A 25,109-nucleotide genomic window follows, 5' to 3' on the forward strand; every position below is an offset into this window, starting at 1 on the left:
AAAATTTCTTTTGCTTTTGTCATGTTAAGCTGTTAGTATCTGAGCTTCTCAATTTCAAATCGTAGAAAATTATGAGATTTTAGAAGGGGATTTGTTAAACGAAGTCCTAGAAGCAGAAACAATGCCTGTAAATCTCAAAGGATATAGGCTCTAACGCTCTATTTGGCAAACTAGCTGATAATCTAGTTGTTGGCTTATAAGCTAGTTGATGAATTAGTCATGTTTTGGTGAAAATTAGCTCATATGCTAAATGAAAACGTAAAATGATCTAAAAGGACATGTTGAATAATTATTTGAAAAAAAATATACGAGGGACGTAATTGGAATATTTTAATGGAAAATAGTCTCTGGAGAAAAGCTAGTTTAAAACGAGTCTTTTTCAATAAGTGGTTTTTTATAGCAATATGGATAATGGTGGTGTTACAAGAATATGTGACCAATTATTGTGTGTGGTTTGCTGATGCTTTTAAGATTTCTACTAGCAAAGACCTTTTATAGCTGATCAAGATTACTGGCTTCTTAATTCTCAGAAAGGAGTGCCACTGCATGCTTTTCCTCACTCCTGAAAATGATTTTGCTGGCAAAGAGCAGGTAATACCATCTATAACTTCTTTCTACTATAAAAGTCAAGAAACCACAACAGTTTCAAGTAAATTACTTTAAGGACCCGTTTGGTTTGCGGGATTTGATGGGATTTGGAGTTGGATTCCATTCCAATTCCGCAGTTGGTTTAAAGGAAAGTTTGGAAATGAAACCGATGGAAATCCCACAAACATAAAATTTAAAATTCCATAGGGTAGTTGGTACTTCACAGGATTTCATGAGAATTTTTTAATGAAGGTAATTTAATTTATAAACTACCTATAAATCAAACAGCCCATAAATTCCAGTTTTTTCCATGAAATCCAAATTCTTCAAAAACATTCCGTCAAACCAAACTCCCCCCTAAGGGTGCTTTGGGTACACAGACGGATAGGATAAGTCTGTACTAGTAAGGTAGGCGGGTGAAATAATTCTGGAAGGTTATAGGGTTTTAAACTGATATGAGTGGTTTAGTAATTTACCATTCTCGTCTCCTCTCCTCTCCCGATTTTTGTTCCACCTATTTTGACATGGCAAAAAAATGCATTTTTGCCACACTTAGGTGGCGTTTGTTTTTTAAGAGGTGCTGAAGTCTGATTTAACTTCTGATTTATAAGAGGTGGTTCTGAAGTCTGAAATCTGGATCAGTAAAAGTGTTTGTTTTTACATCTGAAGTCTGAAATTTGAATCAGTCAAACTAGTGCAAAAATATAAAAGATAAATAGTTTTTGCTAACAAATCTCTTTCAGCCCCCAAAATAAGAACCATTTGATGGAGGACGGATTAGGATTAAGAGGTATTAAAGGATACGTTTACCACTTAAAATTTCAGAGGACATTCAGAGCTTTTAAGTTTAGAAATAAAGCAAACGCTCTTAATATCCAAACGTCTGAACGAATCAAACTTCAGAGGTATTAATAGGTAATTTTGAAAAAACAAACAGACCCTTAATTCTTGTCGTGTCCCAGTCTAACGTCAAGTTTTTGTACCGTCCTTCCCTCGTCTTCCGTTCTATGATTGAAGACTCCATGTATCTTTTTGCGTCATCTTATCTTACCAAATTGTATAACCTCTTCCTGCAGATCATTTCTATGGAAGAAATCAAAGAATCAACTGCCAACATGTAGTGAGGTTTCTTCCTCCTTTTGGTACACTCATTACATGTATAATTTTGTATGCTTTATATCATATTAAGCTATCCATCAATCTGGCTGTATCTCATCCTCACATTAACAAAGAAAAACCAAGAAAAATAAACCAAAAATCAGAACATGCAAAGCTTTTTAAACACTACACTATGGCCGACAGTGTAAACGAGCTGAACCGAGTCGAGTACGAGGTTGTTCGAGCTCGGCTCGAAAAAATCATACCAGGCTCGAGTTCGACTGAGCTCGAATATTTTTTGAGTTATCGAGCTCGATAATATGGGCTCGTTCTCGCAATTGATTAAGTTGTTTATTGACTCGAAATTGATAATTTTTTTATATTTTTATTGTATTTTTTTTATGAACATATGAGCATGTTTGGATTGAAAATATAAATGCTCGAGTGGCTTGGCTCGTCCGGAAAATTTAATCGAGCTTTCGAACGAGCTGTGTCGAACATTGGTTTTGTGAAGCTCGATTTGGTAAGTTAAACGAGTTTTATTCGAGTTCGAGCTCGAGAATAATTATGTTCAGGCTCAAGATAAATGAGTTTAAGCTCAAGTAACTCGTTAAATGTTGGACTTATTTATACCCCTACCTTACACACAGTTTTTGGGTAGATGGTAGGTTTGAAAATATCTACTTATAACTGGGGCCCTAATTATAAATAGGATATACAGAAATTGTCCCAAATAGCTGTATTGTGCTCTTCAATTCATTTTATAATTGTAACTTTAGTGAGACTATCGCTTTCAGATTTTTTAAAATAAAGAATTAAAACTTAAAATTTGAAAAATTCGATTTTGGATATTATAATATTATTATTAAAATACTATATATATATATATATATATATATATATATATATATTAGAAAGGTATTCGTGCAATGCAATGAGATACATTTTGATTTTAGTATTTTTTATTATTATTTGTCTCTTCGATGTTATAATACGGTTTTATGTGGTTTTGAAAAAATAATAACATTTTTTTTATTTTGAATAAAATTTAAATTTTAAAATATCATAAAAAAAAATTTAAAAATATATATTGAAATTAATATCAAATTAACTATTTAAAAATTCTTTTTTTTTGAATAATTTCTTTAATTTAATATTTTTTATTATAATTTAATTTAGAATTAATAACGAACTAATTTGTTTTTAGTTTAATAATATTTTTTTATAAAAATAATAATTAAAGTATTGTGTTAGAATTCAATGATTATCTTTATTATATTTTAGATTTTTTATATTTAAAATTAGATGTTTATCCTGTATTTAGTTATGTTTATCTGCAGTTAGCTACATGAATTTAAACATATAGTTTTAATAAGTTGTATATATATAATTTACTTGTAATCTTGAATTTTAAGTAACGTGCATCAATAAACAGTATTTTATGTATAAAAATAATTTTTAAGAGTTTTTATGAAATATTTTATGATACTAGATATGTAATAAAAATATTATCTCTTTTCATACACATTTAAATATTAATTTTTATTTGTAAATATAATAAAAAATTATTTCTCCCAAAGTCTCTATTTTGGGCAATGTGTTGAAGATCTTCACAATTAATTGAAATAGTCAAGATTTTATAAGTATCATGTGAAATCTACTTTTATGAGTTTAATATTCATAAAGTAGCATTTTAAGAAGTTGCTAAAATGTTACTTCCAAAATGTTGACATGACGAGTAGACTTTAGCAGGTTGTGTAAGCGGTTTTTCCACATCAGCATTTCGCAAGTAGCAATAATTTAACCACAAGGATGGTGCCCTATTGTTTTAAATTTGGACCCAAAAGATCAAAAGTGTCGGGAGGTCTCAAGTCCGGGCGGTCCGGGGGGGACCACCGTGGCTCCTCTCTTCTCGAGAATCCATACATCCCTTATCAGTGTATGGACAGCTATCTCTCGAGCACAGGTTTAGGTTCGGCCTCAATGGGAAAATAAAATGGAATCCAAGGCGGAATAAAAAAATTCTCTTGTAGCTACGGAAGGTCAAAAGCACTGACTCCGGAGTACCCGTAAAGTAGGTGGTCGTCTTCGGATTAGTTGGCTCATGTAGCGGGTTGGATATCCACATTAATTAAAAAAAAGTAGCAATAATTACTTATTTATAAATATTATATTCATAAAAGCTGGACTTTGATAATTATTAAAGTTTTACTCACGAAATCTTGGTTATTTCATTTAATTATTTAAAAATACAAATATAAAAAATGAATAACGATTCTCGAATGATCGGTTTCGATTTTGTTTGAGGATTACGGATTTGAAGGATCAAGGGTTTATATGGAATTTGAGTTTAAGAGAGAGAATATAATATTGATTATTGGTTGTTATCATATAATCATGTGGCATTTATGATTAGGTTATGTTTTAAGGAATAATAAATGGACGAAAAAGCCCCTGCCGTGAGTGTTTCAATGGCTGACACGTGTAGGGGTAGTGGGGGGTCCACGTAACATGGTGATATAGTATGATTTGGAAGCATGGCATTCAAAATAATGACCCATCCAACACAAACCTTTCTGTCATGCCTCTGTCCATTTCCATCCCTCGCTTTCATTCACCCTAAGCTTTTTATAGGAAAATCCATTGAAATATAAGCAGCATATTTTAAGAAATATAAAACAAAAACACATTCAATTATAACTTGATTTTTATTTTGGGTAATAGTATTTTTAAAATTTTCATTTTGATATTTAGGATGTAAAGTTTTAAACATTTAAGTACTCGGGTAATCGATTAAAACATTAACACGTTGTGAGAATAGAAATGTTTGAATCACTACAATTTTATAAAGAATACTACAGGATTTATATATATATATACTATATTTGGTCTTAAAAAAAACAAAATATTAATGAAAATCGCCCCCGATGTCTCGTCAAATCGTTGTGACATAAGTTGTCTTCACTGGAAGATGAAACAGAGGTCAAAATCGCCCCCATGGGACGATTTGGACAAAATAAGGGCGATTTTGTGTATATCATATATAATATCTAATTTTTGTTCCCCAAATAATATACATGTTGGACTCATGCGTACATTATAATTAAAATCGCCCTCTAGGGGCGATTTTGGTGGTCATTTTGTGAAATATCTGAAAAGTGGTCATTTTGTTAGCGTAGCGTGTATAAAATGGTCATTTTGGGTAAGTTCTCGTCTAAATTTGGAGAATTTCATCATCTATCTTCTACATTTTTCATTTTGAAAAATGTTTTGAATAATATATTAGTGAAAAAATCTCCATTTTAGAGAATTTGTTCCAGATACTCTTACATTAAAGTCACAATGATATTTCTTATAAGAAACTCTTTTGTGGATCACATGTAGTTTCTTACCGATTAGACACCACATTTGTGGTTGTTTGGATTAGTTTACGACGATAGCAAACATAATAAACTGATAAATTATTTTTTATTATTAACAAATTTTGCTTATACATGTAAAATAACTAAAATGACCTTATGAAAATCAAACAAAACCTATTTCTCCATTTCTCTCTCATAATTCTTACACTTATCATTTTAACTTTTCTTCTCACACAATCATTTGAAGCTTTTTAATTATATATAATCAATTAAATTATATTAAATTAAGGAGCAAAAACAGGATAATGGAATAAAACATATGGACCGACAACTTAGACCTCCATCCACCGCGATTAGTGGTATTCTGCAAAAGGAAAGTGGCGCGTCTATTTCACGCGCCGCCGTCCCGCAATTCAATAAATCAACCCCAATTCCCTTTTCTTCTTCCCATTTCTGTTGCCATTCGAGCTCCAAAGCTTCAAAGCTCTGTTCCAACTGGCACATCAATGGCGATCAGACCAAACTCAATGCTTTTCATTGTTTCCTTTTTAATCTTCATCGTATCTTCACACTCTCAGCAGCTAACTACCAGTTACTACCAGAGAACGTGCCCTAGATTTGATCAGATAATGCAGGATACCACCACCAACAAGCAGATCAACTCCCCAACCACCGCCGCCGCCGCTCTCCGCCTCTTCTTCCATGACTGTCTAGTCGAAGGCTGCGACGCTTCCGTCCTTATCTCCTCCACAAACTTCAACAAAGCCGAACGTGACGCCGACATCAACCTCTCCCTTCCTGGCGACGGATTCGACGTCGTCGTTAGGGCTAAAACCGCACTCGAACTCGCCTGCCCTGGCGTCGTCTCCTGCGCCGATATCCTCGCCGTCGCCACTCGGAATCTCGTCACCATGATGGGCGGACCTTTCTATAATGTGAAACTAGGTCGTAGAGATGGATTGGTCTCGAGAGCTTCACGAGTCGAAGGCAATCTCCCTCGACCTACCATGGCCATGGATCAACTCATCGATATCTTCACTTCCAGAGGTTTTTCAGTTCAGGAAATGGTCGCATTATCCGGCGCTCACACCATCGGATTAAGCCATTGCAAGGAATTCAGCTCAGAGATCTACAATTACAGCAGAACATCTGAATTCGATCCGTCGTTCAATCGTAGATACGCCGAGGGTTTACGATCTGCTTGTGTAGATTACCACAAGAACCCCTCCCTATCGGTATTCAACGACGTCATGACCCCAAGGAACTTCGATAATGCGTATTACCAAAACTTGCCGAGAGGACTTGGAGTGTTGAAATCGGACAGGGCGTTGGTAATGGATCAGAGAACAAAGCCGTATGTGGAGTTGTACGCTAAGGACCAAAAGGCCTTCTTTGATGCATTTGGTCGAGCAATGGAGAAGCTCAGTTTGTATGGTGTGAAGAGTGGCCGGAGAGGAGAGATCCGGCGCCGGTGCGATTCCTTCAATTAGGTCAGATTTTGGGGTTGATGTCCAAGATAATGTTCCTTAAATTCTCTCGAATTTGTTATTTTTTGAAGGAAGAACCTCATATAATTTGTATACTTGTATCTTTATCTTCGATAATTAAACAATAAGATTTTCAACTTATGTAGCTTTGTCAATTTGATTCATGTCTTTTGATCTATCATCCATAGTGATATATTATCCAATTCGACTTCTGATTTTACTTGAATCAAAAGATGGATTTGGTTTTATTGATGTCAAAATTTCACCAAAGAACAAGAAGTTAGAACAGTTTGCTACAAGGGAAAACTAGCACCCACACACACAAACCCTGTAGCTTCAGCAGTAACCATGGCTCAAGATGGTCGAAAACCAAACCTCAAATCACTTGTTTGACCAGAAGGAGCAAAAGTGCAACACCTGCAAGGCCCATGATCCCAGACTGCACCAAAGAATGTGTAGTCGGTGTGTTTGATGGTGGAGGAGCCGGCGCCCAATCTGCCGCAGCCACAATCGATGCAGCAAGAGCAACACAAATGAGGAAAACAACAGCAATCTTCTGGTATCCCATTAATTTCTTGTGTGATAAATTTCTTGTTTGATGGAAATTACTATCACCCAGCTGGGAAGATTGCTTCTGATGAGTTCTTGATTGCTATATGTGCTCTGCTTGTGTGGGTGTGTGTGTGTGTGTGTGTGTTTATGTATATATACACACAAATACACTCATATATGTATATACCTAGGAAGATTGTAACTGACCCATCATCCTACCAATAGGTTCTTGAATTCAAGATCGATAATATCAAGAGTCTGATTATTGTCTTCTTCGATATGCCAAGGATTTACAGATTCATATAGTAGAATAAGAAAGCCAAATGGCATGAAGAAAGGTTATAACTTGCTGGCCAGGCCGGTGTCAATAACAAGAATCAGGACTTTAAGGATCGAGTACGAGAGGGGATTGATTTTGGATTTGATTATTTGCGATTTGAAGTCTAAATAACAAAAATTAGTCTTTTATTGATTGACAACCCTATTTTGGATTTGGATTTTCTGATCTTTAGTATGCCATAATGATTATATTCTTAGATGTATGCAAGTCGAATTACTCGTGCTTAGTTTTGTTGTTGTCATTGTTGAACGAGTCAGGAAAGTTTTCAAACCATACTGAACATGATTCGAATGGTGCACCATGGTTGAAACCATTTGCTGATAACAATCGGATATCAGAAGACAAAACCAATTTATTTGCATAATCTTAATTAATTATATATCGATTTCCTCATTTGGGAAACTAACATGAACTAGGAATCGGAGCTCTTCAAGGGCACATTGGTCTGCCTGCTTGAGTTTTCATATCGGTGTAGCACTGGCCACAGACCTCTTTCTTTCCGTAAGGCCCGGGTGGAACACAGTTGCATTGGTGACAACATGCCATGCAATCTCTCTTACATATCTCCTGCTTTGAATGTAGCTCACACCTTGACACACATGCTGGATAACATCCTACAATTGCACCATTATACATAGTTAAGAACAGTTTCTTGGAACTAATTAGGATCAACTTGAAATGTTACCTTGTGGTGGGGGCGGTGGTGGTGTAACGACTGGCGGAGCATTGTTGCAGGGTGGCGTTGGAGTTGGAGTTGGAGTTGGAGTAGGTGGAGGGATTGTAGGTGGTTGAATTGGGGTGGTGCAAGGTGGTGTGCCTGGAGTAGTGGGGGAGGGTAGCTGAGCAGGTGGTGGAGATGTGGTGGTGGGAGAATTAGACAACGGTGGAGCGGTGGTGGGTGAGTTAGCGGCTGGTGGAGTTCTCACAGGTGGGGGAGCTCCGGCAGGTGGTGTAGAAATAGGTGAATTAGCTGGTGGAGTTGATGTTGGTGGTGTAGAAATAGTGGGGGTGGTGGTGGGTGAATTGGGAAGTGGTGGAGCTACGGTGGGTGTCATTGCATTTGGTGGAGGTGCTGGTTGTTTAGAAGGTGGAGAGATTGTGGGTGAATTAGCAACCGGTGGAGCGGTGGAAGGTGTCATGGCAGGTGGTGGAGGGTTGGGTGAATGCGCAAGTGGTGGAGGGACGGTGGCGGGTGTTGTAGGTACTGATGGAGCTGCGATGGTGGTGCAAGGTGGCAAACCTGGAGGAGTTGGTGGTGGGTAGCCAAATGGTGGAGCGACGGTGGGCGGCGTAGGAATGGATGGAGGGATTATAGGTGGATTACCGGGAGTTGGAGAGGGAGTGGGTGGTTTAGGAATGGACGGTGGGATTGCAGGTGGGCTACCAGGAGGTGAAGCGGGAGTGGGTGGTTTAGGAATCGACGGAGGGTATGTAGGTGGATTACCGGGACTTGGAGTCGGAGTGGGTGGTTTAGGAATTGATGGAGGGTGTGTAGGTGGATTACCATTCCCGGGAGTTGGAGCGGGGGTGGGTGGTTTAGGGATGGATGGAGGGTATGTAGGTGGACTACCAGGTGGATTAGGAATAGACGGCGGGATTGTAGGGGGATTGCCAGGAGTTGGAGTGGGTGGTTTGGGAATTGACGGAGGGTATGTAGGTGGATTACCGGGAGTTGGAGTGGGGGTGGGTGGTTTAGGGATAGATGGAGGGTACGCAGGTGGACTTCCGGGCGTTGGTGGTTTAGGAATGGATGGAGGGTGTGTCGGTGGATTGCCTGGCGTTGGAGCTGGAGTGGGTGGTTTAGGAATAGATGGCGGGATTGTAGGTGGACCACCAGGAGGTGGATTGCTCGGAGTTGGTGGTTTAGGGATAGACGGAGGGTGTGTAGGTGGATTACCAGGAGCTGGTGGTGTAGGGATGGACGGAGGGTATGTAGGTGGATTAGGAATGGACGGAGGGTGTGTAGGTGGATTACCGGGAGGTGGAGCGGCAGTGGGTGGTGTCGGGATGGATGGAGGGTATGTAGGTGGATTACCAGGAGTTGGAGCGGGAGTGGGTGGTTTAGGAATGGACGGAGGGTATGTGGGTGGTGTAGGGATGGACGGTGGGATTGACGGAGGGTATGTAGGTGGATTACCGTTCCCTGGAGTTGGAGCGGGGGTGGGTGGTTTAGGGATGGACGGAGGATATGTAGGTGGACTACCGGGAGGTGGAGGAGGGTATGTAGGTGGATTATGGGGAGGTGGAGTGATGTTGTTGCATGGTGGAGTTCCCGGGGTGGTAGGGGGATTAGGAGATGGTGGAGCAATTATCGGTGGTGTTGAAGGCGGTGGGGTGATTGTGGGTGGTGTTGCAGGCGGCGGGGTGATTGTGGGTGGTGTTGCAGGCGGTGGGGTGATGGTGGGAGGTGCTGCAGGGGGCGGGGTGATGGTGGGTGGTGTTGCAGGTGGTGGGGTTCTTGTGGGAGGTGTTGCYGGTGGTGGTGATGGGGTGATTCCRGGTGGTGTTGAAGGTGGATTAGGACTTGACGGAGGTGTTGCCGGTGGTGGTGATGGGGTGATTCCGGGTGGTGCTGAAGGTGGATTAGGACTTGACGGAGGTGTGGTACATAATGGCGTTATCGGAGGTGCAGCGGGCTGCGGCGGTGAAGGCGGAGGAAATGGAATTATAAATGGAGTTGGTAAGTTAATACGTGCAACCTGTAACCAAATAATAATTGATCAATTATGCTTAACATGAAAACATACCTTACTTTCCCCACACCCACACACACACACACACACACATATATATATATATACACACCCACACTGTTTTTTCATTTACAAATCCAACATTTAGATTGGTTTGTATGGTTTGTACTAATTTATTGAGTCATATATTTTCTAACAAGTTTATAACTTTTTCATTGTTCTCATCAGATTAACCCCTATGCATAGATGAATCTTTTTTTGGGAACCTATGAAATTATAATAATCTTGAGAACTAACGCACCATATGTTATTTCATATGATTTTTTTTTCATCTAAAGTTAAGATTTAAAATATTGATTAACATATATGTGTTTCACGTTTAACAATGTGAACCCTTTTTAGCTTATTTGTAAACAAAAGTTGCACGTAAAAAAGTCTTACATTGTGAACCGTATGCATATGAAGCAAACACATAAATATATGTTCATTAATACGTTAAATACTAGCTTTAGATGAGAAAAAATCGTGTGGAACAATATCTTATGATAAAAGTTCTTACGGTTATCACAATTTATGGATATATAGAGAGAGAGAGAGGAAAAAAAAATAAGAAGTTTCAAACGAGAACGCTAACTATTTAAGAAAACAAGAAAAATGTCGTTAATATACAAAATCACATGCAATTTTACATTAAATGAAAGCAGACGACGTTTGAGGCCACTTAAGTCGTAGGACAAAGTCGTCCAAATCATGTATGATTTGTTACATGAATCATATATGATTTTGTACTTAAATAGTTGGTGTTCTCCTTTGAACCTAGCCCTATATGTATACATACATATATACATACAAACACACACACACACATATATATATATATATATATACACGTTTCAAATGCAACCTATCACATTTGTACAAACACTGCAACCCAATCAATTGAGATATTTATGGAAATGATGAGAGTTCATTTATTATGATTTGAATATTTATGAAAGATGACTACGATTCGAAATTATGATAAATACTTTATATTAGAAAACAATAAAACTTTTATGAAATTATATATTCATCAAATTAAATGAACGATTGAGATCGAGTTGTATTAGTTATACAAATATAAAAGATTGCATAATAATTCACCTATATATATATATATATAATCAAATGTAAGATTTAGTAGGGAACTTACACAAGTAGTAGTAACGAAGAGAAAAGAAGCGAAAAGGAAGCAAAGAGACTTCATTTGATTTGATGGATGATTTTGAATGGTAAAATAAATGTTCGAAGGCTCTATTTATACAACAATAAAGTCATTCTAATCAAACATCCCATTTACCATGTTTCCTATACAAATTTATTCTTACATATTCGCATACTCATGGATTGGGTTGATCGGGTTGAAAACATTTGAACAACCTAACTCAATGCTTGCGGTTTGGAAAATCTTAACCCAAACCAAAGTGCAACCCAACTCAATCCAAACCATATGGGTTGGTCGGATTGATTCTAAGCTTGAATATGTTATTTCTCTACTCATAATCTCTTTTTCATCATCAACCATTTGATACAACTTATCCATACTTCTTACGTATATCACATTCAGTTAATTTTCTCAATTTATTCACAGTTACTGAACATATATACGAATGAGTTATATAGATATGTGAATAGATTTAAAATATGTGTACGTGATAGTGTAATTATCTAATGTATATATTAATAGAAATTCAACAATCATATCAGTTCCAAAAAAGGAAAGGATAACGGGTTCATCGGAATGGGTTGAGTTCAAATAGTAGTAACTCAATATCAACACAATACCTCCGATTTGAAATTTTTACAACTCGACTAGAAATCAGGTTGCTTCTACTTGAGTTATTTCGTGTTTGGTTAGGTTAGGTTGATCGGGTTTTTGAGCACCCCTACCTTCCATCTCCAACATACGTATATAATATTGTGTTTTCTTGGATTACCAAATTAATTAGGTCTATATTTATTTATATATAATCACATGATCGTGTTCTAACAGGCCTGCCATGGCGGCTGCCGTCACACACCAACACTCCATGACGTGAGCCCAACGGTATTCCAATGTCCTGTTATACATGTATCAAGATGATCAGTAATAAATGGAACGAAGTCCATATTACAGATGCATAAAGAATCTCTAGCCTGAAGCTTGGGTCTAGGCCCGGTTTTAGAATCCCCAGTGGGTCTTTTTTCAACCGCAAAACCTGGTCCGACATAGGCATAAAAAAAGTCCACGCCGTTTTCACTGAAAACGGGATTGGAAGGTTCGTGTTTAGACCTGAAAAAGATTGGGCCTTGTGCATTGCTGGTTCATACCATATTATATTAAAAATCTTACAAATTAAAACAAGAATCAGTAAAAAATATCACTTAAATAGAATCATTTTTTTACGGTTGGGTAAATGTTAAAACACGTAAAAGAAATTGGGACCAACTTAAATTGCAGGAGTTGAGGGGATTCCGATGTGAGATTTGAAATAGGGCCTCGAAACTTAAATTTAATATAATATACAGTATAAATTTCTATATTTTGTTTTATTTACTATTTGTTTAGCCGATCTGTAATCTTGATACATTTAACAGAGTCTGCAAAAAGACTGAAACAACTCTGTTAAATTGGATCCAGCACTAAAAAGGAGCAATCTTAAATAATAAATAGTTTGGTATAAATGTAGGGGCAAATTGCATGAAAAAAGTAACGTACTTTAATTTGATTCCTAATTTGAGTAACGTACTTTCAAAACTTTCATTTTGGTACTTAAGATGTAAAGTTTTAAACATTTAAGTACATGGGTAACAGGTTGAAGCATTAACCAGTTACCATGCTGATGTGACGAGTGATGTGGTAGACTGGTATCCAACTCAGTATTATTTGATGAAGCATTAACCAGATACCACATCAACATGGTAACCGGTTAATGCTTTAACCGGCTACTCGGATATTTAAATGTTTAAAATTTTGCATCTTAAGTACCAAAATATAAGTTTTGAAGTATGTTACTCAAAATAGAAATCAAGTTAAAGTATGTTAGGGGTTGTTTGGCAGTTGCTGAATGGTTTGATACAGAATGATTAAGTGATCAGAATGATGAAGATGCTCTCATGATATAGTACAAAATGAAATATAATCATTTGATTGTTATTTACAACGAAATTAAGACGTTGAGTGGTTAAGAGATGCCCAAAATACAAAATCGTTCAGAGGGTTTTAGAACCATTAAGATGCAAACTTTTTTTTGTCAAACGATATTCACCACTTAACAATTCAGATATTGCATCTTAATAGAACTATTAAAAGGTAAACAAATAAACCCCAACTCACTTTTTTTTCATGTAATTTACCTTAAATATATTCGAAGAAAATAAGAAACATGAATTTATTATATTGGACTCAAAATGAGGCCATTTTATCATATGATATTAAAGTTGAAATGGGATTTATGTTACCAAATATAGCAAGGCATGTCACATGCATACTCATGTCACATGCATCATATGCATGTGGCATACAATGTATTTATATCTATTGAACAAAACCAACATAACACAAACCAAATCTCAAAGAAGTCTTCATTTCAAGATTTTCTTTTTGTTACATTTTTAATATTAATTTAAACTATATTATAAATCATTTGACAGTAATTTTTAGAAACTATTTTTTATACATAAAGTACTGTTTATTGATGTATATTATTTAAAATTCAAGATTACAAGTAGATTGTGCGTAGATGCAACTTATTAAAGCTTCATGTTTGAATTCGTGTAACTAACTGCAAATAAACATAAAAAAAGATAGGATAAACATCTTACTTTAAATATAAAAAATCTAACATATGATTAGGATAATCATTGAGTTATAACATAATACTTAATTATTATATTATTAAACCAAAAATAAATTACTTCGTTAATAAACTTAAATTAAATTATAATAAAAAAAATAACTTTTAAATAGTTAATTTGATACTATTACCATATATTTTTGCAAATTTTTATGATATCTTTAAATTTATATCGAATAAAAACATTTATCGCTTTTTTCAAAAACACATAGAATCGAAATGTATCTCGTTGCTTTGCACGAGTACTCTTCTAGTGTATATAAATAAAGATATGATCTATCTCATTTATTTAATCTGAAAAGGAAAATAATAGTGACTTAGATGATTATGACTCGTTTATCAGTACAAACTACTGTTAACAACATATTTAGTTGTGACAACTTTTGTTTATCGTTATAGTTTTTTTATATGATCGTTTGTCTTATAACCTGGTAATGAACTATTTTGTAGGACGCTTGATTTCATGTTTAAACCGAAATTGTATGTCGTATGCACACGCATTTTCAGATAAAATAATGAACACGTATACATTTTGTCACAACCAGAACAAGAACTCAATTCAAACCCCATTGCTCAATTGGTCCCACAACCATCATGGAGGAGGTAAACACTGATTCGCCGGTTTGATTTAAACCTGAGGCAAGGCGCCACAAGGCTTTGAAAAATTTATCGATTCATAGATGCAGGATGTCTAGAATAATACTGGGTTAATGAAGAAATAATCTGATATAGAAAAGATATATGACGTCTTCATCGACAGACGATGTCAACTGATACGACTTCAAACTCCCTTCTCGTCAACACTCTTCATAATGCTATGTATCATGTCGACCGTCATAGTTTTAAACTAATTCTCTTATCATCAGAGCACAAGTCGTGGGTCTTTTGAAAAGCATTCTCTCTTCTCTCGAAATAAAAAGAAATATTTGCGTACAAACCTTTCGAAATCTTGCCTTCGGGTGAGATCAGTGGCGGACCCACGTTAAGGATTCTTGGAGCTGGGGGGTCAAATGCCCCCGATCAAACCTTAAAAATAATCCAAACTTATTGTCTTCTGACGGCTGACGCTACCGAGCTATTTCTTCTAGTTCCCGTCAAGAATATTGAAATTCTCTTCAGGGACCGAATTACATTTTCAAAGAGGCCCAAAAGGAGAATGTTATAAGGTTCATGTACTAAATTGCTGATAGCCTCCAAGAGTCCAAGATGACTTCTTGAATTCTTTTGTTGACCCGATTTATGACCTAAATTATAATTTCAAAGCGACCAGAAATATAAGTCTACGGATATCTGATGGTGCTTGACGTGGTTCATGACAGAACAAAAATTCGTTGTTCGAAACTTAACATGACGACTAGATATTTAGACCGTGACACATTGGACTGGGTGGATCAGAAACGCAGTTTATCTGTCTTATCAGAATAGATGGAACAAAAACCAGACTGTCGTTTTCCTAATACTTTTGTAAGCATATGGTGGTAGTTCGTGATTCGCTGGAACCCGAAAAAAGACTAAGGTGTTGTTTGGTTTGCAGGAATGGAATGGATTTGGATTTCAAATTCATTCTAATACCATGTTTGGTTTGTTGCATTGTCCGGATCTGAAATCCTAGAATTTAATTGAAATCCTACAAAAATAGAACATATATTTGAATATATAGACCTAGACTGCCTTTGAGATACAACATAATTCTCAGCATCACATCTCAATGATCATAACCAAATACCGGCACCGCCAGCAGTGGCAGATCCAAGTTATTTGTCGAGAGGGTACACTTTTAAGTTAGATCGTAGCCCCATAACCGATGTGTTTTTAGCTGAATTCCACCATTTCAAGATATTTTTCGAGGTTTTGGTTGATTTCGATAGATTTTTCCCGTTAATTTCAGTACGTTTTCAGTTTTTTGATTGATTTCAAACAACTTTTCTATTTTTAGTTCATATTTCTTGTATTTTCCAATATCACGAAACATCCCCTTGAAGTTTAACGAATACAACTTTAATACCAAACATATTCTATTTACAGAAATAATCAAACAGCAAACCAACCTAGTTGATGAACCAATCTGTCTTCTATAAAAAAAATCTACCAATTTATCAGTTACGAAAAACATAATATTAAATCAGTATCCAATAAAAGTGAACCAGCCAAATTGGTGAACCACTCAAACTTCGATAAAAAAAATGTTATTTTAATATAAGATAAGTTGCATGAAAAAGTAATGTACTTTAACTTGATTTTCATTTTGGGTAACGCATTCTCAAAATTTCCATTTTGGTATGTAAGATGTAATGTTTTAAACATTTAAGTACTCAGGTAACTGGTTGAAGTATTAATCGGTTATCATGCTGATGTGGCCAGTGATAGAATGAAATTGAGTTGAATAGCAAATAATACTGAGTTGGATACCACATTACTTGTCACATCAGTATGGTAACCGGTTAATGCTTCAACCAGTTACCCGAGTACTTAAACGTTTAAAACTTTACATCTTAGGTATCAAAATGAAAGTTCTGAAAGTACGTTACCCAAAATCGGAATCAAGTTAAAGTGCGTTACTTCTTCATGCAATTTGACCTTTAATTTATCAGTTACTAAAACCAGTTGAATTAAATATACGCACAATGCAGCGAGATACACATCGATCTTAATGTTTCGTTTACTCTTATCTCTATCGATGTCAAAATACGATTTTATGCCGTTTTAATAAAACGATAATGTTTTTATTTTTGAAAATATAATATAAATTTGAAGATGTCATACAAAATTGAAAAAATAATATAGTATATTTTTTTAAGTTTAATAACGAAACAATTTATTTTGGTATAATAATATAATTTTTTATAAAAATAATAACTAAGTATTCTGTTATAACTCAATAATTATTCTAATTATATTTTAGATTTTTTAAAATTAAAACGAGATATTTATCATGTATTTAATTATGTTTATCTGCAATTAGTTACACGAATTCAAACATAAAGCTTTAATAAGTTGTAGTTACAGACAATCTACTTGTGATTTTAAATTTTAAATAATATATATAAATAAACAGTACTTTATGTATAAAAAATGATTTTTAACAATTTTTATCAAATGCTTTATAATACAGTATAAGTATAAGTATAGGTATAGATATAGATATAGATATATATATATATATATATAGATATAGATATAAATTACACATGGAAATGTATACAACTCGATCCAAATTGGTTCCTCGAGCCAAGTATTAAAGGTTAAGCCAATTTTCATCATCCAATTCGGATTTTAATTATACAAAATAACACAAAAAAAAATAAAAAATAATCAACTCTAATATCAAGTCTCCCATCTGATTCTTATATCCACCGCCACCGTCCCCTTAACTCCACCGGTGCCGGAAACCCAAATCTCCGCCGTATTAGCAGGACCCATCTCGCCGCCGTCGACTTTTCCGGCAACACATTTACGCCACTTGTTCTCCGATCAAATCCAACCCGACAACCAGAAACGAAAGCCCTTGAAACAATAAGAAATAGAAATGGATTCCGTGGGCCGATAACAGACTTCGGGTCGCCGCCGTTAGCAGCAGAAACGCTAGCGCCAGTTCTTTCCGGTAGATTCGGTTTTTCTTCTTCGGCTCGATCGGAGCTTCTTGTTCTTTCAATTTCCCGAGCATTTCGAGCCCGGATTCCGATAATCTCCGTTGGATTTTATCTTCGCTGAAACTCTTGGATTCCCTTTCGGCGAATGCTAGTAGGTCGGATTCCGATGACCGGCCGGTCTTCTTGGTGACTACCCATTCATATGCGCTTCCGAGCTGGAACAGGCCGGAAACCATAGCGTTGAATTTGGTTACGGACATCGTGTTTTCGAATAATAAGTACGGCATTAAGAACGGGAATGCTTTCGGTGCCGGAAGGATGTTGAGGATGGACATGGTTACGGGCACGTAACAAATCACCCAAATCGGCAATTCGGCTTCGGGGATGAACATCGTTAAGGGAAGGATTACGCAAAAGAGCGTAAACGAGTAGAACGGTAGAATTAGCTTCCGTAAAAGAAAGAACAAGAAGATCAAGTTCGCCTTTTTCCATTTCGATATCTGCAGCCGAAAACCCGATGGTTACATGAAGGTCAAGAGATAAACCGGTTCTATACAACGCCAAAGATATCTAAATGTCATAATAGCTTGTTTTATAGTACTTAAGTTTATAGGACCAGACAATTGTACAGTCTCGTACACAGGACGAAACAAGTTCTTACAACACTTTTAAAATAAAGTGTCTTATTAGCTATTTTATATAACACTTTTGAAAAGTGTCAGATGCGCCTTTACAAGACACTTGTTTTCATAAGACATTATTTGTCGTATAAAAATCTAAAAAACTTGTTATGGCGCCCAAAAGTATACTGTAAACTTAATGTAAAAGGACACATGGTTTGATCCGGTAAACTTAAGTCCTATAAAACAGTCTGACAGAAAAATTTAGACATATTTGATGTCCAACTGAAATGTGTTATAATACGTCTTAACAAGTTTTCAAGACACTTTTGAAATAGAATGTTCTGTTAATTTTTTATAGGATACTTTTGAGAAGTATGAACACATCCTTTTATAGGACAATTTTTCAAATAATATCATATACAAAACTAAGAGTAACCAAAGGAGCTTTGGTCTAACGGTATCGTAGTCTTTGGCCTCCAAGTAGGTCTGAGGTTCAAACTTCACCAAAGTTAAGGAGGATGTGTGAGTTTATTTGTTGTATTTGTTGTATATAAAACTTCAAAAAAAAACCTAAGAGTAAATCAAGTTTCGTCCCTGTGGTTTGTAAAAAACTGCGATTTTCATCCCTATGGTTTAAAATTTTCGATTTTCATCCCTATGGTTTAAAATTTTCGATTTTTGTCCCTATGGTTTGTAATTCATTGCTATTTTTGTCCTTATAATTTACAATATATTGTTGTTTCGGTCCCTATGGTTTATGATTCTTTACTGTTTTGGTCCCTTATATTTTAAGGTAGGAAGCAACCCAAGGACGAAAATAGCAATACAAACCATAGGGACAAAAATTGCAATTTCCAAACTTAAGGGACGAAAATCAAAATTATTAACAAACCACTAGGACAAAAACCGTAATTTAATCAAAAACTTATAATTCATAAGTTTACTAAAAAAACCTGTTAGTACATCCAAAAACGTCCTATAAACTTAATGTAAAAGGACACAATGGCTTGGTATTAGACATATTTAACGTCCTAGAAAACCCGATTTTGTCGTACGGAATCTAATAAAACAATAAAACGAACCTTGGATTTAAGGATAGCCGGGAGGCAAAGTCTAAAGAGTTGCATCGGACCCGAATGCCATCGATGTTGTTGCTTCTTGTAAGCTTCATACGACTCCGGCAACTCGCAAAGAACTTTAACGTCATTGAGATAAATGAATTTCCAACCGTTCAAATGGGCTCGAACCGCAATATCCATATCTTCGACCGTCGTTCTTTCGAGCCACCCACCTGATTCTTCCAACGCCTGAATTCTCCAAACACCGGCGGTCCCGTTGAACCCAAAGAAACTAAGGAAATGGCTGTTCACTTGTTGCTCAACTTCAAAATGGAAGCAAAGATTGATGTTTTGTAGTCTTGTAAGTAGATTTTCATCTTTATTTACAAAAGACCACCTGGCTTGAACAAGACCCACATCTGGTTTCCCCTGAAATTGTGAATTAAACCCACCAAAAGTTACTATAAATGAACAATCTTGATCACCCAAAAAAGGAGAAATAGTTGCTAAAAATAGAAGTGATTGAGTTGCCCATTGGTCACTACAACAAAAATCGGTTTTCTAAGAATGGAAATATGTACAGATGTTGTAATAGACTGCTTTATTGGACTTAAGTTTATAGGACCAAACAATTCATAAAGCAACACTTCAGCAAGTTACTAAAGTGCTACTTGCGAAATCTTGACGAGGAAGTGTATTACGCAACTTGCTAAAGTGTTGCTTGGCACGTCAACATTTCGCAAGTAGCACTTTAGCAAGTTGCTAAAGTGTTAATTATGAATATTAAGTTCATAAAAATTAGATTTCACAAGTTACTAAAGTGCTACTTGCAAAATCTTGGTTATTTTTTTTTTTTTTTAATAACCTGGATATCCAACTCGCTATGCGAGCCGACTCATCCCAGGGCGACCACCTGCTTTGCAGATAGCCCGGAGTCACCGCATTTGAACCTCCCACAAGGGGATTTTTATTCCTCCTTGGATTTGAACCTGGGACCTCCTGGTACTTTTGACCTTTGGAGCCAAGCTCAAACCAATCAGGCACTAAAAAAAATCTTGGTTATTTCGATCAATTGAGTAGAGAAGTGGCAACAAAATGAGCTTAGAAGGGTCCAGAATGGCTATTTTGGACAATTTTCCGATTTTTAGACATTTTTGTAGTCCTATAAACCCGATTTTGTTGCAGTGATAAGAATGATTCAGTCATTACCTTAAAGTGAGGGACGGTGAGTTGAAGGAAATCAGGATTCGGTTGGAAATCCGCGTCCAAAATGGCGACGAATTCATAGTTTTTGACATAATCACAAGACATGGCTGAATGGAGATTCCCAGCTTTGTATCCTGTTCTTATGAATCTGTGTCTATAGATTATGTTAACCCCCTTTTCTCTCCATGAATTCACTTCATTTCTGATCAAAATCTGTAGTAGTTCATCACTTGAATCATCCAAAACTTGAATCAAGATCCTATCTTTTGGCCAATCCAGCTGACAAGCGGATGCAATCGACTGTTGATACACCTTCAGTACACAAAACCCACAAAAACGATTAGCATAAAGATCAATAATCACGTGTGAATATGTGGAACCCCATTAGATTACTCTCCGAAAGAACCCTTTGAGGAAAGAATGGAGGTTCCGTTCCGACATGTATTGAGAAGAAATGGTACAAGTCTAGTTGATGTGGCACTCTAAAACGTCCCCTCCAAAGAGGCTAGACCATTACATATTGCCCTAGAGTACGTTGAGTCTCTTGGTAGATCTTGGCTCTGAAACCATGTCAGAAAATGTAGGACCCACGGAATTACCCTCTTCTACCCTTTAGGTACATGAATTACCCACTAGGTAAATTTTGGCTCTGTTACCATGTTAGAATATGTGGAACCCCATTAAATTACCATCAACCCTCTAGGTACATAGATTACACACTAGGTAGATTTTGTCTCTGATACCATATTAGAATATGTGGAACCCCATTGAATTACCATCTACCCTCCTAGGTACATGGATTACCCTCTACGTAAATTTTGGTTCTCATGTCATGTTATAATATGTGGAACCCATTGGATTACCATCTACCCTCTAGGTACATGGATTACCCACTAGGTAGATTTTGGCTCTGATACCATGTCAGAATACGTAAAACTCCATTGGATTACCATCTACCCTCTAGATAAATGGATCACCCACTAGGTAGATTTTGGCACATGTTAAAATATTTGGAACCACATTGGAGTACCATCTACCCTCTAGGTAAATGGATTACCCACTAAGTAGCTTTTGGCACTGACACCATGTTAGAATATTCAAAACCCCTAGAGATTATTTGCTAGGTAGATTTTGGCTCTGATACCATGGTAAAATATGCGGAAAGTGGAACTAACCCTGTTGGATTACTCGCAGGGTAGAGTATGGCTTTGATACCATGTTGAAAGCAGAACTAACCCCATTGGATTATTCAAAAGAGTCTAACAATGATCCAAATATAACTGATATGGGACTCTAACAAATCACATCAAAATCAACAAGAAATTGAGAAATAAAACCAGGAAGAAGAAAATGTCAAGTTTGTACCTCTCTTTCATTGCACATAGGGATCTGAACAAGAACCATGGGAAAAGTGGAAGCATCTTCAATATCATAATCTTCACCATCAATCACTGGCTTTATGTTCTTGAATTTGATCCAGAAACACCCAATTCCAAGTATAAATCGATCCAGCGATTGAATCATGAAAAGAACAACACAAAATTGTGATAACATCGTGATGGATGGAGCAACATAATCAACTCTGAATGAAATCCAAGCCATATATGACCAATGAAACAGTCCCAAAACTTCAGTGGGATTAAATTCATGAATGAAATGCAAATCCCAATTCTGGAAATAAGCAACGAACTCAACGATCAAAGCTACGATCGAAATGGCGAGAAATGCTCTGATGAATCTGTAGATAATTCGCTCTTTATACTGCACTTCATCTCTACCGGAATCAGCTAAAGCGATTCGTTTCTTAACAGAAATCAAAGTTTTCGAGAACCCAATTGCTAACCATGGGAAGAATGAGAGGATTTTATGAGCTTTTAACAAAAGCATCCATGAAAACTGCTTAGTGCTTGCTGTTTTCTGCTTTTCAAGGAACACAGATGAATCTGAATCACTGACTTCCACTAATGAAATGTTGGTTGATTTGTCGATTGTGACTACGACTGAACTCGGTGCCATTTTGTTGGCAAAACCCAGATGGATTTTGGGGGAAAAACAGATCGAGAAATGAAGGGGAAATGGAAAGGGGGTTGAATTTTTAGGGTTATGGAAAATGCGAAGCCATGGGTGAAATCTGGATCTTGAGAAGAAGAAGAAGAAGGCGGCAGGTTTAACTAACAGCCAAAATGTGAAATTGGGTGGAGAAATGGAAATGGAAGATGGGAGATTAATGGCGAAAGTGTGTATTAATAACGATGGATGTTTTAAGAAAGGAAAGATTGGGATCAAAATTTGGTCAACTCTGTGTGTATTTTTCAATCTCATGTGCTGTAAACATAAGTTGCAAGTAAATACACGTTTTCCAATTTCTAGTTTGAGGTGGCGTTTGTTCTTTAAGAAGTGTTATTTTATTTTTTATTTATAAGAGGTGGTGTTGAAGTATGAAATTTAAATCAGTAAGTTTATTTTTTTCTGAATTTGTTTAAATTGTTTATTTTACTTAAAATGATTATAGTGTTGAATTTATAGGTAAATTTTATACAATTTCACATATTTATTCATCATCATTGTGAAATTTACATTTAAATTATATTAGATGGATACTCGCACAATGCAACGAGATAAATCTCGGTTTTAATGTTTAGTTTTTATTATTTGTGTCTATCGATATAATGTGATTTTATGTGGTTTTGGGAAAGCAATAACGTTTTTATTTTTGAATGAAATATAAATTTGAAGATAGTATAAAATTTTTTAAAAAAAAAGATTAAATCGATATTAATATCAAATAAACTATTTAGTAGCTCTTGTTTTTTTTTGTGTAACTTCTTTAATTCAATTTTTTATTATAACTTAATTTAGATTTAACAACAAAGTAATTTAGTTTTGGTTTAATAATATAATTTTTTATAAAGATAATAATTAAACATTCTGTTAGAATTCAATGATTATCTTAATTACATTTTAAATTTTCTATATTTAAAGTGGATGTTTATCTTGTATTTGATTATGTTTATCTACAGTTAGTTACACGAATTTAAAAATAAAGCTTTAATATTGTACTTATGTAAAATTACTTGTAATCTTGAATTTTAAGTAATATGCATCAATAAACATTTTTTTATGTATAAAAAATGATTTTTAAGAGTTTTTATCAAATGCTTTATAATATAGTATAGATAATTAACGTTTATTTAAATGAAAATATGTCATTACTGATGGTGAACACATTTACATTCTATTAAAATACATTAATTGAGAGAGATGAAGATTGATCTATTAAGGATCGATTGAGAGAAATTATCAATTAAGGTTAATCGATTGAGAAATCGTCATTGTTAAATATTTGAAGAACAATAAGAGGTAAATAAGAGATTGGTTTACCTCTTATCAAATAATAGGAAAATAAGACATAAATGCCTTTGAAAACAATATAATATATATATATATATATATATATATATATATTGGATATTTAAATAATATAATTAATATTGTAGTCTCTAAAATCAAGAAATTGTTAGAATTATATATATATATATATATATATATATATACATATATATATATAGAGAGAGAGAGAGAGGTATGATCTTTTGTTGACTAATTCATTTGTGTTAACTATACAAACTCTCTAGACCAATAGAAATCAATCTGGTACCATAGTTCATAGATTAAATGATATGGAACATGTTTGACATTTCTTGTAAGAAATATATTTTTTAATGATTGTTGATACGAAAAAAAATTATTTGTATCTGATTTAGGGGATAAAAATCAAATTTTACATCTGAAAAATGTCAAACATGCCTCCGAGGGCGATCTTTGTGGTTAGTTTGGTAAATCTTGAAAAAAATGGCTATTTTGTTAATATATGAGATATTATTTTATCATTTTAATGAAAACCCCTTACATAAATCTTACAAAACAAAATTAATTTTTTTTTATTATAATTATTTACCGTATAAAAAATCACAATTTTAAAATAAATTATTTATAGGGAAAAAAACGTAAGAAAACCTTAAAACAAGGGGGGGGACATGGGTTAAAAACAAAGGCCACCACGATATAAAGACATATCTGGAATTTTGAAATTATTTAAAAAATATTTATTTTATTTTTAAAATTAATATAAATTAGCTGTATTATTGTATTTCCATCTTAATTATTAGCTGGATTATTACTGTAATTTCTATTTCTGGAAAACCAATTTTGAGTAGACACGTGTCCACCTATTTGTCTTTTTCTTGTTTTTCATTTCTAAAAGAAATACGTTTAATTTTTTTTACGTTTTTAGTTCCTATGATTTGTTAAAGTTTACGACTTTCATCCTTGAGGTATCTTTTTTTTATAAAGCATATCAACTTTAAGTAATCCTAATGTGGGCGTATTTGGTCGCCCACAATCGGCCCAAAAGGGAAGAGTCTTTCCCAGTTAGAGATGGCCAAATGGGTCCGACCCGGTTCGGGACCAATTTGGGACCGGAACCGACTTAAAACCGGCCCAGCTCGGGACCAGTTATAGGCTCGGCATGGGATCTGCCCGATTTATATATATATATATATTTACATCCATTATAATTCGCAACCCAAAAAATATATACATATATTAGTCCAATTTACAGCCCACTGCCCAAAATT

General features: G+C 35.3%; 4 protein-coding genes across 4 annotated transcripts in view; 3 read left to right on the forward strand and 1 right to left on the reverse strand.

Annotated features, from left to right (window-relative positions):
• Nucleotides 1-1,788, forward strand: part of LOC112512664 (ferredoxin-thioredoxin reductase catalytic chain, chloroplastic) — a 6,286-nt gene extending 4,498 nt beyond the window's left edge. The window contains exons 6-7 of the mRNA XM_025118738.1: nucleotides 531-591; nucleotides 1,665-1,788. Coding sequence (XP_024974506.1) covers nucleotides 531-591; nucleotides 1,665-1,709 — 106 coding nt within the window. The 3' untranslated portion in view covers nucleotides 1,710-1,788. The remainder of the gene's footprint in view (nucleotides 1-530; nucleotides 592-1,664) is intronic.
• Nucleotides 1,789-5,554: 3,766 nt separating this feature from the next.
• Nucleotides 5,555-6,751, forward strand: LOC112513129 (peroxidase 31-like). The gene has a single exon (XM_025119279.1). It carries the CDS (start codon nucleotides 5,555-5,557, stop codon nucleotides 6,536-6,538), a length of 984 nt encoding a protein of 327 aa, XP_024975047.1. The 3' UTR covers nucleotides 6,539-6,751.
• A 1,532-nt stretch (nucleotides 6,752-8,283) lies between these two features.
• LOC112513056 (glycine-rich cell wall structural protein 1-like) lies at nucleotides 8,284-10,166 on the forward strand. Its single transcript, XM_025119179.1, has 3 exons — nucleotides 8,284-8,291; nucleotides 8,459-8,648; nucleotides 8,691-10,166. Exons 1-3 carry the CDS (start codon nucleotides 8,284-8,286, stop codon nucleotides 10,164-10,166), a joined length of 1,674 nt encoding a protein of 557 aa, XP_024974947.1.
• A 7,011-nt stretch (nucleotides 10,167-17,177) lies between these two features.
• Nucleotides 17,178-22,488, reverse strand: LOC112513121 (xyloglucan glycosyltransferase 4-like). Its single transcript, XM_025119270.1, has 4 exons — nucleotides 21,838-22,488; nucleotides 20,476-20,784; nucleotides 19,291-19,695; nucleotides 17,178-18,085 (listed from the first exon to the last, which is right to left on the reverse strand). Exons 1-4 carry the CDS (start codon nucleotides 22,486-22,488, stop codon nucleotides 17,447-17,449), a joined length of 2,004 nt encoding a protein of 667 aa, XP_024975038.1. The 3' UTR covers nucleotides 17,178-17,446.
• Between the last annotated feature and the right edge of the window lie 2,621 nt (nucleotides 22,489-25,109).

This window comes from Cynara cardunculus (assembly GCF_001531365.2).
Source record: "Cynara cardunculus var. scolymus isolate 2C chromosome LG 5, CcrdV1, whole genome shotgun sequence".
NCBI classification, from domain to species: Eukaryota; Viridiplantae; Streptophyta; class Magnoliopsida; order Asterales; family Asteraceae; genus Cynara; species Cynara cardunculus.